Source organism: Pseudochaenichthys georgianus, chromosome 16 (assembly GCF_902827115.2).
Source record: "Pseudochaenichthys georgianus chromosome 16, fPseGeo1.2, whole genome shotgun sequence".
Lineage (NCBI taxonomy): Eukaryota > Metazoa > Chordata > Actinopteri > Perciformes > Channichthyidae > Pseudochaenichthys > Pseudochaenichthys georgianus.
This window is the reverse complement of record NC_047518.2, coordinates 17,150,803-17,170,291: the sequence shown is the minus strand read 5'-3', so window position 1 is coordinate 17,170,291 and position 19,489 is coordinate 17,150,803. Positions and strand designations below refer to the sequence as shown.

At 41.3% G+C, this 19,489-nt stretch overlaps 1 protein-coding gene across 1 annotated transcript in view; it reads right to left on the bottom strand.

Moving 5' to 3' along the window:
• zfpm2a (zinc finger protein, FOG family member 2a) overlaps positions 1-19,489 on the bottom strand; it is a 127,385-nt gene that overhangs the window by 79,025 nt on the left and 28,871 nt on the right. Inside the window, exons 2-3 of the mRNA XM_034102132.2 lie at positions 11,420-11,578; positions 1,795-1,890 (exon numbers count right to left, since the gene is read on the bottom strand). Coding sequence (XP_033958023.1) covers positions 1,795-1,890; positions 11,420-11,578 — 255 coding nt within the window. The remainder of the gene's footprint in view (positions 1-1,794; positions 1,891-11,419; positions 11,579-19,489) is intronic.

Genomic DNA, 19,489 nt, shown 5'->3' with positions numbered 1-19,489 from the left:
CGGGGAACAAACTGATCTCGTGCCCTCATTGGTCATGTGCACGTTCGTGTGTTGGAGGAGGGGCTCTGTGAGGAAGTGGCAGATTTTCTCCGGTTGTGTATTTTCAAATTCTAGCACTCGAGCCGGTTTCTCAAACTTACCTACCCCACCTTTAAGTAACTTAAGATTTCAGATCAATGTAATGGAGTAAAAAGTACATGCAAATAAAGAAAAACCTTGACGAAACGTGCCCAGCGTTTACTAAAAGCCAGCTATAGCTTAGCCAATGAAACCTTATATTTACTAGGTTTCCAGACACTATGCATTTGGTAAATGCTGCTCATGTTCTGTTGGTGAAGATGTTTCTCCAATTGCACGTTTTGGCATATTTGTTTTTTTAAACTACTGTGCGTTTCTCCCAATGTAAGAATTTGGGGCCGTTGTAACTCCTGTTGGCCCCCGCGGTAAAGTAGCCTACAATGGAAATACTCGAATTAAATGATGTAAAATACTTAAGTAAATGCACTTCATTACATGCCACCACTGCATGCTAATCAAGAACAACATGTGTTTTATAATGAACTTGGCTAAATTGTATAAACATATATTAGCATGTTTCTGTTAAAGCTGTGCGCTAAATGCCATTTTACTCTTCTTTAAACATCAGAGATTAGAACACAGTGCTGAAGTCTTCAGACTGGATGTCACTTGATAACTCGGAAGGCTGTAGTTTGTTAGAACATAGCTACAGAGCCACCTCCTCTCTCCGCTGCCTGTCCAGCAGTTTGTTTCTGAGCCTCTAATTCTCATTCTGATGGCTAAGTAGAAGGAGGAGGATAATTACAGTCAGTCATACATCTAGTCATGCTACATCCATCCCTCCTTTTCAAAGCACTATTTTTAAGCTCAGCGTTTTCTCGCCCCCAAAAGGGCCTTTTTCCCCGCATGTGATGCCTTCTTTTTGTCATGGCCCCCATAGTTCTGAGCTGACCCCCTCAGCCCTGTCTCCTGACTGATCACAGTGATGGTTTATTACTGTCGTCCCGGCGTTCTTATCTTTAGCCAGCAATGCTCATTTCCTTCCCCAGATTTAAATGCAAATGTGAAATTTAATGATAAATGCATTATCTGATAGGTGCGATAACACTGATTCACTGTCAGTATAAAATACACACCCCGGGGGGCTTCGGGCTTGCAAGCACAACTTGCCCAAATCCACTTTTTTTTTCTCCCTCTCTATCTCTCTTCTTTTCTCTCTTTCTCTCCTTTTTTTTTTACATGTACCTGCAATAAATTCTTGAGGTCATTTTATGCATTAAAAATGAATCCTATTGTGTGTGTTCAGCAGTGTGGGTGGAGGCTGTAGCTGAGCAGTAATGTCTGTGCAACTATCTTGTTCCGTGTATTATCCATCACTTTGATGAAGTTACTTTTAGTAAAAGGGCAAAACAAGACAGAAATGCATTGTAAAGTGTTCAAAAAGCATCTTCATCACATTATAAGAAAAGAAAGAATTGATAAAGCTGTTTTTTTGAGTAAGCAATAGTTGGTAATTGAATGTACTATTAACTGAGTGGGCTTTCAGTCATAATAGCATGCAGACTCCTGACTCATGTCATTGTAGTTGCTTTGTAAGGCATAATACTTTCTTACTTTGAACAAGAAGTTCAAGCTTTGAAAATATCAGGATGCTACTTTTCCGTTTAATGCCACACCAAATCCCAAATAAACATAGTTAAAATGGATGCAATTTGGTTATAACTTTGTGAGAGGCCCTTCGAGGCTATGTAGTAAAGTGATATTCATTTTTCTTACTTGGACCATCCCATTCCTCCGGCCCCCCATGCCTGGTCTTCTCGCCCTGCACGTCCATCTCCGACTCTCCTGCTTCTCGGTTGCCATCTTCCTCTCCTGCAAGGCAGAAAAACACAAGTTAAGGTGAGAATGACTCCATCAAAGTTACATTATCAGACGAATCATTTAATTAAGAATTGCATTATGGACTTTCGGAAGGGTAGATTTTGACAAAATACAATTCCAAAAAGTGACACACTCAATTGCCATATATAAACCAACATAAGGAAACCTTTTGAGCACCTTTTTAGACTATTTAACCCTCTTTAGTGCTTGTCTGAAATAAATGAACCTGTTTTGTAACATCTGACTTGTAGAATCCAAACAACTAAAACTGTCTTCAACATGCTTTTTCTTTTTGAACTACTTGAACACGGGTTCTAACAATGGGACAGTTTTTTTTACTTTTCAGGGCGAAATTGAAGAGTTTACAGAAAATGGTAAAATAAATAAAAAATGAAAATAAGTACTTGTTTCTTTCATGGTTATTTTTAACTTTAGCATTAAAACTGGTTAAAAAGTCATTTAACTACTTTGCAATATGAATGTACTTTAACCTGTTAAGCCCTGAGCCTGTCTTTCAGGTCTCAGGCTCGAAAATGACATTCCCAGAACAAATGACTATATCTTCAATAAAAGGGGTACATTAATAATCTCTTTTCTCAAAGCAATGATAAACCTGTGAGTTGGATGTAGAAAAATCAGAATCAATATAGAATTTTTTTATTTTAAAGCAAATTCATATTTATGGAAGCCCATTTCCGCCACTTGAAAAAAATAAAATCCCCATGAAAAGTCATAATTATGAGATAAAAAGTCATAATGAGATAAAAAGTCATAATGAGATAAAAAGTCATAATTATGAAATAAAAAGTCATAATTATGAGATAAAAAGTGCGCATGCGCTGCAGTGGCGCTGTCTTTAAAGGTCCCTTCATCACCTTGCTGCTCTCCACCATGCAAACAGCATCTATCTAGTCCTAAATAAGGTAACTATTACAGGTGACTTTTGTAAATGTTACATATAGCCTATATTGCAGCTAAACTACAACAATGCAGTTCATAGCTTTGACATTACCTGTTATGAACTATAATATATATGCCTATAGTTTTGTGGTAAAGTTCACGCCACTAATGACAATATGTAGGCATACTGCTGCTGTGAGTTGCTCTAACTCTAACCCGTGAACGTTACCACAAAACTATAGGCATATATATTATAGTTCATAACAGGTAATGTCGAAGCTATGAACTGCATTGTTGTAGTTTAGCTGCAATATACAGTAGGCTATATGTAACATCTAACATTTACAAAAGTCACCTGTAATAGTTACCTTATTTAGGACTAGATGCCGTTTGCATGGTGGAGAGCAGCAAGGTGATAAAGGGACCTTTGAAGACAGCGCCACTGCAGCGCATGCGCACTTCTTATCTCATAATTGTGACTTTTTATCTCATAATTATGACTTTTCATGGGGATTTTATTTTTTTCAAGCGGCGGAAATGGGCTTCCATACATATTGAACATAGTAAAAAAAATTAAATTATAGTGGCCGTCCAAAAAAAAACATTACTTATAGTGAAAACCACCCTTGCATGATGGGATAGTAGACTAAAAGCTTTAGGAATCCAATATATAATAAGTACCCTGTATCAAGATTGATGCAAAACAAGAGACATTTGACCTTTTTAGAGAGTTTACCAAAAAAACACTTCTGGGGTCATTTGGGTGGATTTTCCATATCTGTGGCTCCCCTCGTCATTTTGATGATTGACACCTCCTTTTAAGCGCTAGAGCCAATAGAATCGAGGGGAAGTTCCTAAAATCCATCTAAACATTACCCATTGGTGAATGAGTGATGCGTAGCCAGAATCATACACTCTGGTAGCTATCATAATAGCTATATATGAAAACTGAGTTTTTTCCATAAATATGAAGATGGATTATCAGTAATCATTTCAAAGTGACACAGACACATTGGATTAACCTTGAGCAGCGTTGTTATCGTTTTAATGCCATTGAACACAACTTTTGATCAGAACAACAGCTAAGGTAAGACAATGTCCCATTTTTGCTCCGTAAAGCTCCGTGTTGTGATGTCTGTTTGCTTCCCCTGTCGGTATTCTTATACCCCTAGAATCTGTGGAATCTCAGCTTGCTAATCGATTTTTGTGCAGATCCGATATGTACAGTAATAAGGGTATTTAAACCTAGAGTTCTGTGCTAAGTGTGTTAGCATTTTTTCGCTCAGGGCTCATTATGCTTCTTGTGAGACTTGTGTTTTGTTTCAGTAAAAATGGTTCGTATCGTCAGTTAGCCGAGTTTCTTCCCGGAGGCCCCCGCCCGGTTGAACAGGTTAACTAGCAGCCAGCTCCCAGCCCCTACACTGGCAATACTCATTACATGTTATATCCATTTCCTGTGACATTCAAGTATCACAATGTAAAGCCATGTGCAACATTACCATTGTGTTGTTTTGTGTATATATAGTTCTGTATATGTATATTTGCTGTGAGCTTACAGGGTCCAGCTGCATACTTGTATGTAAAAGGAGTTCCCATGAGTGCTTGCAGGAACAGGAGGAAGCCCCGTGGAACAGGAAGGAAAGCAATGTGTGGGAGAGAGGTGGCTATTTATTACCGTTTGATCTATTGTGGAGCGAGCTACAGTAGAATGTGCGTTATAGGATGTAGGGCTGATTCACACAGACCATACTAAGGGATATTTGGGTATCTCTCTCCAGGATGTAAGTGCTTAAAGACCTTGCTAAACAGACTACGAGTGTGCAGCAGTAACACTGACTCTAAGATGCACTTACTGTAAAAGGAAATCTATTTTTGTATGTCTAAAACTAGCACAGTTTGTACGCAAAGTTTACAGTAAAGCTTAGTGGATTCCCCCCAGTGTGGTGCCCTGATTAAATCCAATGTGGCTGACACAGTGGTGGCAAACTCGGGGAAAAGTAAGAGGAAATGTGCCCGGGGCATGTGCTGGTGGTTGATAGTTTGTGGAGGAACATTTCTCTCACTTTTGTCACCATATCGTTTCCATCCCTTTGATGTTTTAAACCCAATAGTGGACGGTCAGGGACAGGCCTGGATTACTACAATGGATTACTCCACTTCATACGCTCAAAAAGGGGAAAAAGGGATCGATGTGTACATTTATGAATTGTAAAAATGATATTTATATTGAAAAATGTAATAGTATGTATATGTTAATACTTCTAGATTGTACATAGTGTGATAGGCATCATGAAATGTTTTAAATGATTGTTGATTGTTATGTGTGTATCTGCCCAGGGACTGCAGATGGGATTTTTTGTATGCATGGTCCTTGTTCAATAAAGATATATAATAACAAGAAAATGTGAATACAAAGACCATGGTGTGAACGTTGTGTATTTAATATCAATCATTGAACATGTTTGGACTTGTACACGTTGTTTACTTCCTCTGTATCTGATCCCCCCCCCACAGCTCCCAAAAAGCTTTTCAGAGTGTTAGTTATCACACTTCCAGCGACAACTGCCACGGGACACACACTCCTTCACTGCAGTCCGTCCTCAGTTAGGGTGAATCTCCAGATCAAGCACACACACCATGCTTGTTTAGCTATTTTCTGACATGGCTCACTTCAAAGAAGGTAGCAAACATTGCCAAAAGGATGTCTGCTTTCTGCCTCACACTAAAAAAAAGGGAGATGTATACGAAAGAGAAACTGAAGGGAAGTCTGTCGAAAAATGTCCTACTTACAGTACATGAGGTCATTATGACCCAGTTTTGCTTATGCAGGGATCTGCTTGGGTTGGCTATCCCCCCCCCCCCCCTCACTACACTCCTTCCATTTCCTAGTATACTATCAGGGAGCCCACTCATCTAAATGTATTGTTGGGCCTGGAGAACCTCTTTCGCATACTGGCTCGTATTATGACGAGGATAACAAAAGGCGTGTATCAACAGTTCCTTCCGACGGAGCGAGTTTAAAAAAAGCATGCGAGATAACATTAAAGGCACTACCTTGATCTCAGGCGAACATGTTAAGCCCTGTAACGAAACGTATTGGAAGTGTTTAATTACAGCCCGGGAAATGAAGCTACAAGATGATTCCTTAATTAAGCAGTGATTAAGGATTTTCTGCCTTCCATCTAGCACAGTTTGCGATGCATTTTAAACACAATCACCCGGGCAACCTCACAGGGAACAATGTCGCAGGGCTTTGATGAAGTTTCCTGCACACATGTCACCAACAGAGGAAGAAGTGCCGGAGCAGCTGCACTCCTTTGCTTACTCTGCGGTTTCATATAAACCTGGCCAATATGAAGAGCCATTTTCATGGTTTTCAACGACTTAAGAGTTTCTGACCTTCCTGATATAGAAACAGATTGAGGTGCTCCATTTCATTTGCAGAGGTCCACTATAAGTAATAGAGATTCTGCCTTGTTTCATCATTTGAATTGAAACCCTCTTATCAAGTGGGAGACAGATTGTCAATGATCATCCTCTACATTATCACCGAGATCATAATTTACATCTGGCTTGGTTTCCGTTTCCCTGAGCAATCAAATGGAGATACTTAAGGTTGAACGAGAGAAGGCTGGAGGGAACAGAAGGGACGGGGGACTGGGGGGGTTGAGGCGGCCTGCTGGGTGCAGGGTTGGCGGGCATGCAAGAGGAGCCAGTGAGCTGTTAAAATCAGCCCTATCGCTGCTCTATCAAAGGATGGCTCTCTAGCCAAATCGCAGTCACACGCAGCGTGCTACGCATTCAGGTCAATAAGCTTATAGGCGATTTACACAAACAATTCCTGGAGCAAGGTAGCAACAAAGTCATATTGGCTTTTTCTCTCCCTTTTAGCATTGTCTCTCCCAAGGAAGCCCTTGAAAATGTCAATCTCTGCCGTGCGCCTTTAAGGAGCTCAGGGCACTCTAATCCTGACCACTGAGTCTGGAGACAGGTCGCAATTTCTGCAAAATGGAGTATAAGTATTTGTAAGTCTTCGTATGAGATTGCATATGTTACTAAATTCTAGTTTGGATGACTTTAACCCATTGCCACTTTTCCAAAGCCATCACAAGCAAGTATTGGCAATGATTTTCAGAATGTAATATGAGGAGGGGGTGCACTTGTACTGCTAGTCGGTTCATATTGCATATTTGCTTGTTGATGCAGATTATGCTGCAACAGATAAAGTCAATTCCAGGAAGCAACCTTTCCCACCAAAGTCAAGCATGGCTGTAAGACTTCCTCGCTATCGGAAAAATAGGTTTGAATTGCATGCAATTTGTGGCAGGCAGAGCACTCCAATGGAGGCAGGCTATTAGCGGAATGCCTTGCCACTGTCTCTTTAAATGCCAATAAATTCCCATCATTACAGAATCTGGCAGTTTTCCTCCCTGTCTGCAGCCTGGGTCTTTATCTCGCTCTGCCTCAGTCTCTGAGTATGTAGATCTGGCCCAGTTAGATTGTCATACTTAACAAACATTAATGATTAATTTCCTGCACTGAGTCAAATGGGGCTAAAGGGATGACTCGATTCATCTTATCGCGCCACAAATTAGCATTTCCCCATATTCTCCGGCATCAACTGTGCATTAAAATTCCACATTTACCATTCTGGGCACTGGCAGCTGTGGCGAAAGCGCCAAGGAGATCTGCTGCAGTGTTTCTGGAGATTCTGATTATTTCTCTCTTACACAAAGAGTGACATAATTAATTCTGCCACTTCCTGCATGTTCCTGACCGCTGCAGAATCACTCACCGAAAGGTTACAAACGGTCAAGGTGGGATTGTTATTTCCAATGTTAAATACGTGTAGCTTTGGTTCTTCACTTCCACCGTGATTAATATGTTACATTAATATCGCATTCTAATGTTGGTAATTTGAGGAGAAGGGCGCAAAAGAGTGCAATATGTTCAAATTAGTTGTGCTTGATGCATCCTGACACATGAACACACACAACAGCATCAAGTAGTTTGAGGTTAAAAAAAGAACAACATTGACGTATTACTTCACAAAAGAGGTTTTACATCGAGGAAATTAGACACACGAGATGACATGTAAATGTACTGTCAGAGCTAACTAAGGAAGTCGTTTGTCATCGGACAAAAAAACTTGGAGAGCACAAAGGGAACAGCTTGTGGCAACACCCTGTGCTGAACTTCACAGATAGCCAACAATAAAAGAGAGGGTGAAACTGCAAGGTGACATTTCACAATTTCAGTAAAAAAAAGAGTGTATTAAAAAGGATATCTTTCTTACAATTATGGAGCCAGGTGTGTCAATAGTGTATAAATCGTGGCTGTGGGGTCCACTCTTCACAAGCAGAGCTCCATAAATGTGAAACTGACTGAGCAGTGAGATTCTGTTTTAGTCGCAGGAAGAGCCAAGGTTATTTCTTTAGATATGAGGCCTTTTTTTCTTTCTTAGAGAGCTCTCGATATGTAGGCAGACCTCCTCTTATTCTATTTATATTAAAATACACCTCCTTCTCTCTGTGGCTCTACTACTCCAACATGCTGCTACAGTAAGTTCATCAGTGAGTCAGGGACATGTGACTGCTTTATTAATAATAAGAGGTTTGTTATTCCCACACTGGAGAGGGGACTGCAGAATAGATCCGTAACAACTATGAATGCATGTGATTGGACTGTTATTGATGAATACATCTTCACATCTAGATTTGTCTTATTTTAAATGGTTCAATCAATCAAAATGCATCATATATTGATTGTTGATCATGAGCTTGTAAATTAACTGTATTAAATTGTGAATTATTATGAGTGGCATAACATGGAAGTACTCTCGGAGTACAGTAAAGTGTTTATAAAAATACGTAAACATTTTTACTTAAATACAGTACTTTAGTAAAGAATGGCACTCATACGCTAAGTTGTAGAAAAACCTATTTTAAATATATAAATGCAATTCTTTACAGTGGAATAATGGGTAATGTTACCTTTGGGCATCTAGACATGCATTAAACTCACTGTATAGCAGATTTCTCATTGATGTCGCACATTCAAGACAAGCACTAATGGTGTGTTGTACCCCCAGCATCCGACACACCACACCCATGCACGCACCACAATGGCATTAACTAAACAGGCTACAGAGTCAACCATCAGCCGCTTCCGAGGTTCCCAAGCCTCAGCCCAAGATGGGACGTCAAGGTGCTCCATGCACTTATCTGGGGAGTCCCTTTTCTGCAAGGGTAAGGCAAATGACTGAGTCTTTGGTGGCATTCAACTTCTTGACCTTTGCGCCTTTAAGCGGCTTTGCTACTTCACCGCACTCTGATCAAAGTTAATAAGTGCTTCATATGTTAATGAAAATTGGTACTCCTCTTTGTGTTCCTACAGCTTTTTAATACCTATTATAGACTGAAACTTTTAATGGAGGTTTTAGGTCCCCCTGACAAGCCCATTTCAGAGAGTGACTACACAGATACAAGGCTAAGCTAAGACCAGAGAGTCACTGCTCAGTGGAGGAACCTTACACGGGAGACCTTATTCTCCGGGAAGCAGCAGCAGATAAAGGCCATGGGATGAGTGGCTGCTTTAAAACCCACGTTCAAGTCCGCACAGGGCTAATTACCACACGCCATCACATTTGAGAGGGTTTAGTTAATCAAGGGGGGCTCTCTTTTTCCTCCTATAGTCGAGGAATAACACACTTAAACCATTTAATGCCGCCAGGATTGCGTCCTGTTTAATTCACGCCACTTTCACATAAGTGGGGTAAATTTAAGCCACTCCGACATTAGTTTTTAAATAGATCTAATTGAGGAAGGGATCATGGGGAAAAAGGCTACACCTGATGATTGCGCACAACTTGCCACAAGGAAAAAAGGAATGTGGATAGTACATGATTTAGGTCTTATAGGAGGCAATGGGAGACTTAGCTTCTTGTAAGCTTAGATAGCAGAGTAGTGCAAAAAAATCTGACTAGTAAGGCTTGTGTATGACAAGGAACAGATTACCACTTTCTCCAAAACAGTACTATTTGACATCTGGGATTGCTATTTAGTGTTATTCATAAACATGCAGAGGAGATGTGAGGCCCTTCCTCGCATGGATATATCCAAAACAATGGGAATATCAAACAGCTCCGACAAGGTTCTTTGAGGATTTTCAGAAGTTGTACTTTGTCCCCCCTAGCTGTAGCCACCAGTGTGTACCGCACCATCTACTTCATAGCTACTGGGTTATTACAAGACCATATATTCCACTTTGAAGTTAGTGTAAGGGACACACTACGATGGAGACAAAGGGTAAAGCGAACGAGGCGTCGCTGGTAATTGCAATTTCCAAACAATTGCGCCGTTCAACTTTTCCCGGAGAACAAAAGGAAAACATTATTGATACGATTACCGGGGCATAGCCTACCTGGAACATGAAAGATTTATTTTTCCTTCAATAATGTAATCCCACGAGGCACATCAGTTTAGAAGTGTGGAGAAATAATTCTAAACAATGTTTCCCTTTGAAACGGAGCGAGAGGAGGCAGACATTCAAAGCGTCGGTTCTTCATTAAAAAGTCAAATTTGTGTGCCAGTAAGAGTGGGGACACCTGGGGTATTGAAAGCCACGGCTGTGGGGGGGGGGGGGGACAAGTCTGTCATCTTCACGCTGTAACCTGGAGCAGACCACAAATTAGCTCCTGTGATGGCAAGGTGTGACCGAAATGAAACAAACACACAAAGAAAGCAATCTAATTGAATTGGAGTTCAAAGGGGGGGGGGGGAGATTCGGGTGCATTTGGCGATGGGGAAAGGCAGCTTTATAGTGCTGGACCTCCGAGCAGTAGCAGGTGCTGCTGAGTGTTCACAAAGGGAAGTGCTACGCTCTCCAGTGCATTGGTGTACCGTAGCACGCCTTCACAGCACTATCACAGAGGGGGGGGGGGGCGCTGCCGATGCCATCTCCCTCTCAGATCAAACCACTGCTCTTGGGTGGATTGCTAGCATCACATATCCGAATGAGCAGTCCTAACTCTCTGCAGTGAGAGTTCCTCGCATGGATACTCCTAGTAGCTCGCATGGATACTCCTAGTAGCTCGCATGGATACTCCTAGTAGCTCGCATGGATACTCCTAGTAGCTCGCATGGATACTCCTAGTAGCTCGCATGGATACTCCTAGTAGCTCGCATGGATACTCCTAGTAGCTCGCATGGATACTCCTAGTAGCTCGCATGGATACTCCTAGTAGCTCGCATGGATACTCCTAGTAGCTCGCATGGATACTCCAAGTAGCTCGCATGGATACTCCTAGTAGCTCTGCCAGGTTTGATTTGTTGAGGAATTGTATTAGAAGCCATTAGCAGTAGTTGAACTTGTGTTTGATGCTTGGCACAAGGCTTGGTTGGACATATTGTACTCTGAAGAAACTAACACGTTGACTTTATTTAAATGTCAACAGATTTCAATTAGGTTAGTTCAAATCAATAATATTAGTTGATATACAAATATTAGATTCATATTATTGCTTTCAACTAACGTAATACAGCTAGGTGAGATTTGTTGACTTATTTCATTGAATTAAAATCAATGTTTCAGTGTTCTTTGAAGTGTTAATGATCCGTACCTTTGTTGCAGAAGTACTCCATGTCTTCGCAGCTCATGTTCTCCGTCTCGAACTCGGCGGAGAAGTTCTCCTCTGCCGAGAACTCGTCTTTGGCCAGGAGCTCGTTCTCCTCGGAGACACACTCCTCCTCCTCTTCCTCCAGGCCATCCTCCAGAGGACCTGAGGGAACACACACACACACACACACACACACACACACACACACACACACACACACACACACACACACACACACACACACACACACACACACACACATTGGGATATGTTCGGCAGTTTCATCACATCCTTCAGGCGCTTAAACAAAAAAAGAAATGAAAGTCTTCCCCTCCTTTTGTTAAGAAACCACAAATGTAGCACAACATTGCAGCATGTCCACGTATAGACAAAGATAAGGCCATGTCAATAATAGAGAATATTGTTTTACCATAATGTTTCACAAAGGTCCTTCCATTATAGCTATTGAAAAAGCCCTAAGCGCATTCTGAAACAAAACGAGCTGACTTGCAGCCAAGGTGAGCGTTGATGCTAATCCGCTATACCTACAAAACAAAACCTCACACAAAGGAGAGGGAGAAAAAAAAAGTTCCTTTCCACACTTTTTCATTCAGGCATCAGCACGGGAGGAGGGAAAGAAAATACTTTTATTAATTTGTTAGCCTTATCACAGGGTACAATGTTGATTTCCCATTTACATTCCATGCCTCCGGGTAATACACCAGTGCAATCTTAAAGGAGACACTTTTCCGTGTGATTAATGTTTTCCCCCCTCTGTGTAATATTATTTCTTTAAATCTAAATGATTCCAGAGTTTTGCTCGTAGCTGTACATCTCTTTTGGTATTTGCATATTACCATTTTGCTTCAATCAAGGGGCGCTGATGGAATGACTGTACTGCCACCTGAATTGTCCTGAAGAACATCTCATCCGGCATTTGAATGTTATTAAGATAATGTGCATCTCTCCTTCAGAACCAAAACATGTCCGCACATGAATTAGCATAGCAAAGAAGAATGCAAGTTTAAGGTTATATTTGAAATAATGTAATAACATTTCCGTCATGTTCATACAAAAAAATCTCATCGCTGCATGTGAGATGTGGATGCCGTCTCTATCACAGCCTCTTGTGCATCATTCCGCAGCTCAAACAGAGTGCACTGATATCCTCTCGACACCTTTCAAGGTGTTTGTTCTATTGTAGCCCGAGTGAGCCCCTCAGCTTTAATAAAGCAATACTTTCAGTTCAGGAAGTGGGGCTCTCCTGTTTCTCTTTCTTCCGCACACCGAGCCTCATAAAAGACCCCCCTGATGTCCACAAACTGCTTGCTCTTTTCATTAGTCTTATAAATTACTCCTTTGTAGAGGGCCTACATCTGCAGGAGCCCCGGACATGAAAAGAATTAGCACACGGATCTCTAATAGACACTGCAGAGGCAGAGTGCTGCTTTTTTAAATTAGGATACAGTTTTTTATGATCTTATCTGATGCCTTCTGCTGATTCGCAGAGGAGTGAAGTGAGGCGTGAAGTGACTCGATGAGTCTACCATCGCTTAAGATGATACCGAGAGATAAATATCGCAGTATCAAGGGGAGATTGTATGACTGGCGTTAAAAGCTCCTGCCAAGGCAATTGAGGACAGTGTGTGAAAGAAAGCGGGAGAAATACATTTCTATACACACTCTGTACACATTCCATTACACAGCTGAATAAGAACTGTGTGTACAACTAAACGATTCTTCCTCTGTTGCCGGCAAATACAGCAGCACCCAATAGACCTACAGTGTAGCGTGATAATAAGGGTAAAGGGAGATTCAAGATAAACTTCATGGTCAATAAGACACAAAGATTAGGCAGATAAGATGAGATAGAATTGAGGTTTAATAGACTCAGAATAAGGGCATCTCACTTCCCCACTCTCACAGATAGTAACTAAATGGAGCTTTTGCAAACTGATAGAGATACTGGAGGCCATACTGAATATGGAAAAATGAAATACTCGGAGACATTAAAGGGGGTCTGATGGTGACTTCTTGGCCACAGATTACCAAAGTTTGTGCGCATTCTCACGTGTTTCGTTTATTAGACAGTATTCATTGCATGGAGAGACCTGAAATTATTTCAGAGACAGCAATGATAAGAATAATGACTTTCTAAACGACCAGCACCACACTCCTAACTCATTTTCTGATAGTGGCGTCCCTGCTATATTTAGTTGTGTACTGTTTAAAACCCTGTCACATTCACTGTGTGACCCGCGCTTGTTGGTGCATTTCTATAGGGTCTGCTGAGGAATCGGGCCAGAGGAATGTCTGCTGCCTCACCCTCTTATCAAGCCTCCTCGGAGTTCAGATGGCCAATGACACCGTGGAGAGCACTGCACGTCGCCACGGAGAGCAACGCGGTCTGCCTTCAAATGGAGCGCTCGTTAAACGGACAGAAAAGAGGTGATTTTGGAATAAAACATAAAAAACACTGATTCGGAATTCTGTGGTGTATATAGTGGTGTATACTTATAAATGAATCTGTTTGGTCCTTGTAATATCATCTACAAAGCTTAATTTTCGCTCGTATGACTAGTATTAAACATTGTTGAATCTTTTAAAATCTTCGAAAAACAAAGAAATGCAAAAAATAGAACTTAATTTATTAGCGTATCGACAAAGTAAATCAACTACGATTTGATAATTGATTGATAAAGAAATCTTACAGCAGGTCATTTAATTTTTGATCATAAATCAATCCTAAAAAAAATCCATCTCCTGATGATAAGGTAGGTACAATTCATCAATTATATTTTAATTATAAATTCTCTTTCACTAAATTATTTTTCATAAATAGAGGTCATAATAATGTTGCAGTCCTACAATCCCCATCTTTCCCCTTAAGTCTGACAGCTATCCATGTCACATTTTTAAGTACTTATTCATGAGTTTTCCGAATGGCTTGCTTTGCTAAAATCATCCTTGCACAAAGACTGGTATCTGCTCATTTTTGAATAGGATGTTTTAGGAAGCTGCACCCTGTCTGAACTTCCTCTCAATCAGGGTCAGTGTCCAGGTATCCCTGCCTCCCCCCCAGCCTCGTCATCCACACCCTCCGCCCTGAACTGTATCATCCGCATTCATCAGCCTCTTCCTCCTCCGATTAGAGAGAGAATCTCAGCCCTGTTCAAACAGCCATGCAGCGGAGCAGCAGCAGCAGCAGCAGCAGGAGCAGCCAATGCTAATAGAGACATTGGTAGCTGAATACAGGCTTGATCACAGTGGCTCTTTTGTTCAAGGCATGGCCTCTGTCTGATAGGGATCGGCCATGCGGAGTGGAGCTCCGGAGAGGGATATGGTAATGCCCCCACTGAGTCTATAAAATGGGGTGATACTCTGAGACCATATGATGGACAGAGGATTAATGAGTCACAGAGGAAGGGGAGCAGGGAAGAGAGAGTACGGACAGAGGTGGTGCGAGCACATCTTTCAGGGAAACACCAGTCTGTGCCTCAGTGGACTAAAACAGAAAATGGGAAAAACACACAGATATGCCTCCGAAAACTCACACTTAAAAAAAAGGAAGGACTCTAAACAAATGTGTGTGTGTGTGCAAAAGTGTAAGAGCTAATTTATAATGGCGTGCTTTTTCAGACGCCCGCAATGTGGGGAGCTCGTGGCCGGGCTGTGATAGCGATACCGCACATTATCAGCAGGCTCCACAGTGTGATGTGTGGATCACAAACCCAGCCTCCTCTATAGCGCTCTAATTAGAGGTGAGGTAATTGAATCTGACAGAACAAAGCGGCAGATCTCTATAAGCATGGAAATCATTTTTTGCTTCCACCTATACAGCTTCTCATCCAAAAGGTCCATTGAAAGTGGGTCCAAGCTGGCCCGGGGATAAAACGTAGCACCTGAGACTAAACATGAATGCATAATGCAGCCCTAAAATCCAACAGGGCCAACCTCTGCCAACTGCGACTGCTCCTTTGTGCCAGCACTGATACGGGCCTCCCTCACTTCCAGGTGAACACACACATACACCGCAGGACTCTTCAAACTTCTGCGGGGGGAGGAAGTATGGACCGTGTCTCAAGGTGCAAGTATCTAAAAGCTTTGAGCCAGGTAGGCCTGGATACTTGTTAATATCCCTCCACAGCTGGAGGAAAACCACTCATATCTGACAGCAAAGGGTAGACTGACTGACTCATCTTATGGAGAAAGTATTATATTAAATCTTTCATGAAGCGAAAAAACTGTTTTGAAAGTGACCTGTCGATAACAAGCTACCAGCGCCATAAACAATGCGCTGCTTTATCATCTATTTTACTCTAAATGGGACAAGCATTTACAAAATGAACATGATGATGTTTTGGAGAAGGCGTAAAACTAGAGATTTGGACCATACAGTCATGTTAACAATGTTGACTAAGGTAGTAAATCAAGGAAGAAGTAGTGCCATTTTCTCATAGACGTCTATGCAATTCATCAATTGAAAAAAACACTGTATAAGGGTTCAAGTACTGGACCAAAACAAGGATAACACCCACCATTGACAACAACCTCTAAGTGAGCTGTCAATCACGAAGTAGCAATGCCATAAACCATACCCTGCTTTATTTTATATTTCACTCTAAATGGGATGATAATTTACAAAACAAACATAATGCTGTTTAAGAGAATACTCATATCTGGCAATTGAGACCATAAACTCATGTTTACAATGTTGACTTGGATAATAAATCAAGGGAGAAGCAGTGTAATGTTCTCATAGGCTCCTATACAATGTATCAACTGAAAAAAAAACACTGTATAAGGGTTTAAGGTCTGGAAAAAAACACATATAACACCCTCTAAGTGACCTGTCAATCACAAGATCAGAACGACATAAACCCTGCTTTATAGCCTATTTCACTCTAAATGGGACAATCATTTACAAAATGAATGTAATGCTGTATTAAAAGTAAAAATAAATACTTAAAGAAGCGATTGAGACTATAAACTCATGTTTACAATGTGGACTTCGGTAGTAAATTGAGGGAGAAGTAGTGTCCTTTTCTCGTAGACTTCTATACAATCAGAGTTCTTTGCAACCGGTGGAGTCGCCCCCTGCTGGCAAATAAAGTAAATGAACATTTAAGGGACTTCCACATTGGCTCCGCTTTTCAGAACCAGAGGTAGCCTCTTTACAAATAGATGTAAAGGTTGAGAGAGAAGAGGAAGAGAAGGAGGAGAAAGTGGAGAGAGGCAAGGAGAGACTGGGGGCCATCCTCTCTCCTCAGCTCTAATGACCTTTGGGAAGCGGAGGGCTCCCTCAGCCTTGGCGGAGACGCACTGTATATGTTACAGGGCTCAAGCCTCTAATTTAATCCTTGATCACTGTAATGAAATAGATACCATTTGCGCAACTCTTAATAGCTTAATACGCTACAGGAACCCTCAAAGGAATTTTTCGTTTTTAACATCTTTTTTTTTCATACTGTGTAAATGGTAGCAACAAAAAAAGAGAAGCCTTTTTCCAAGTTGTACACTGTGATCAAACTAAATGTGGAGCTAATGCCGTAACACAAGTGAAAAGTAAATTACCATTTGTATTTTGTCTGTGAATGAGTGCGTGCGTGCGTGCGTGCGCTGGGAGGAGCGCGGAACAGCTTCAGTGGAGACTGATGTGTTCTCAGAGCTGCAGTCTGTGACCAAGAATAAGCGATGGTATTGTTTAACTTGATTTTCCGGTTGCTAAGCAATGTAATTCTCGTGATTAGAAATGGCTGCCTCCCTAAATTCGGGCACTTACAATCAACAGTCAACAAACTGCTTGAAAACTCAGCACCAACGCTCTTGTGTGGAAATTGCGGTGAAAAGAAAAGGAGGGAAGGGAGGGGGGGGGGTTCACTTGGGGGGTGAATACATGTATTCCCATCCTTGTAAAACACACACACAAGTGTACACACTCTTCTCTGAGGCTGCAGCGCTGGAGATGACACAGCACCTAAATGCAATCTGATGACATCATGCATTCAGATGGCCCACTCAGTTTACATTAGTTACACTGAGACACACCCATCATGTTTAGTAACTAAGTACACTTACTCAAGTACTTTACTTAAGTACAATTCTGAGGACTTGCATATTTCAGTTTAACGCTTTGTACTTTGACCTTTAGTTACTTTGCAGTAATAGATTTGTGATAAACAATTTACTTAGTACTTTTGGTTTAAGTATATTAGATGCCAATACTTTTGTACTTTTACTCAAGTGACATTTTGAATTCAGGACTTTTACTTGTATTCCTACACTGTGATATTTCTACTTTACTTGAGAACAAGATCTGAGTACTTCCTCCACCTCTGCGTGTTGCACAGATGCAGAATAAGAGATTATTTACGTTGACATTTTGTGAAATACTGCTAACATAATTCCGGTTGAGTATCTTATTCCAATCAGGCACGCCGTTGGATCCCAGCATGTTTACGGAGTTGTTAGGTTCTGTGTTGTTGCGCCCAGTGTTTCTGTCTGGACTGTTGAAGCGGAATAACACGCTCTTACTTCTTTATCCAATGAATTGGAATTGGAATAGCATGAAAACATGCTGGCATTTGACTATGCCATTAAAATGCTGGAGGCACCTCTGAGCGTGCCCGAGGGCTTCAGCAGGTGCCAACCAGCTTCTCTGTGGAGTTAGCTGGGTCCTGCTTCACTCTGCTGCCTCTCTAGAGTTTACAGAGACACACACACACGTCCAAGTGGACACTGCTACTACATTTGGTCCATTAAAGTCACAAACCCTGTCCTCAGAGTAGAATGGGCTTAGCTAAGGCCTCTATGCAGGGGAACATTTGCTTTGCAGGGGCAACGAACATATTAAAATGCTGTTGCTGCAGCTTGCTGTTTTTAAGCATTTCCTTCCTGTTACTTCTCCTCTTGCTGAGTGATTTATTGGTGTCATTTTGTTACTTATAAGGAAATAAAAGTTAACCATGCGCCTGTACACCGCACGTGACAGCTGAAACAAAGCAGGTAAAATATGTGTGGTCTTAATTACTGGTTTATAAGGAAGCTTTTCACTCCAACGTTCACTTTTAATGAAGCCATTGAGTGAGGCTCCTCTAGGGAGCTATCATGGTTAAGTGGGGGCATCCATCTTCAGCCATTGGCTCGTCTGCAGTGAGTGGAGGCTCTGTCTACAGCACGCTCACCTCATATTGGCTCACTTTATCTCCACTAAGTAAAGTCGGTTGGAAGCTGCTAAAAGTGTAGAGAAAATACTTTTCTCCAGCAGCTCTGATGAGGAGGAGAGAGTTTTCATCCTGTAGCACGAGGCAAGCCATTGTGTCCTGTGTGCTTCATAAGATGCTTCTGTTTAACCTGATCGTATTCACAGAAATCACTTTCCTGCCAGTCTGTGGGGGCTCAAATAGCAATATTGTGAACGCTGCTCCTGCAACAATTAGCTCTTAGTCGAGCGTCTTTTCAAAGAATTTAATAGGGAGCCTTGTGAAAGAGAAAAATGATTACTGTATCAAATAATGTAGATAAAACAATATTTCCCCATCAAGGAATTTCTATGAAATGGATATATCTAAGATGTCAATTTCATTCCAGTATTATGAACGAGGGGGGGTTTCCTTTTGCAATAAATTCTTCATTAATTCAATTCTAATTTTCCCCTGGTTCCTATTTCTACTATTGATAGTTCCACTTCTTAATACCCTGGATAAGGGGGGGAGAAAATCATTGCAATAACTCAGCGGAGACTGCGAGCGGCAGATAGGATCTAAATACTACCAATGCCAAAAGAAGTGTGAAGTCTGATGAACATTTCAAAAGAACAATTCTTTATGGATCAGCTAAATCTTTTCCACTTTTTAATTAAAAGTAAAGAAAATAGAAGTTAATTATCCTGTAAAGATTAGCTGGTGGGCATCTTTCTGTAAATTAGTTCTAATTAAAAGGAAATTGTCAAATGACATTCAAAGCACTGTCCTTTAAAACACAGACCGAGATGGGCTTTTTTCTCCCTCCACCCCCCCCCCCCCCCTCAGCCTCCCTCCTAATTCTTGATCTGGCCATGTGAAGGTTCTTGCT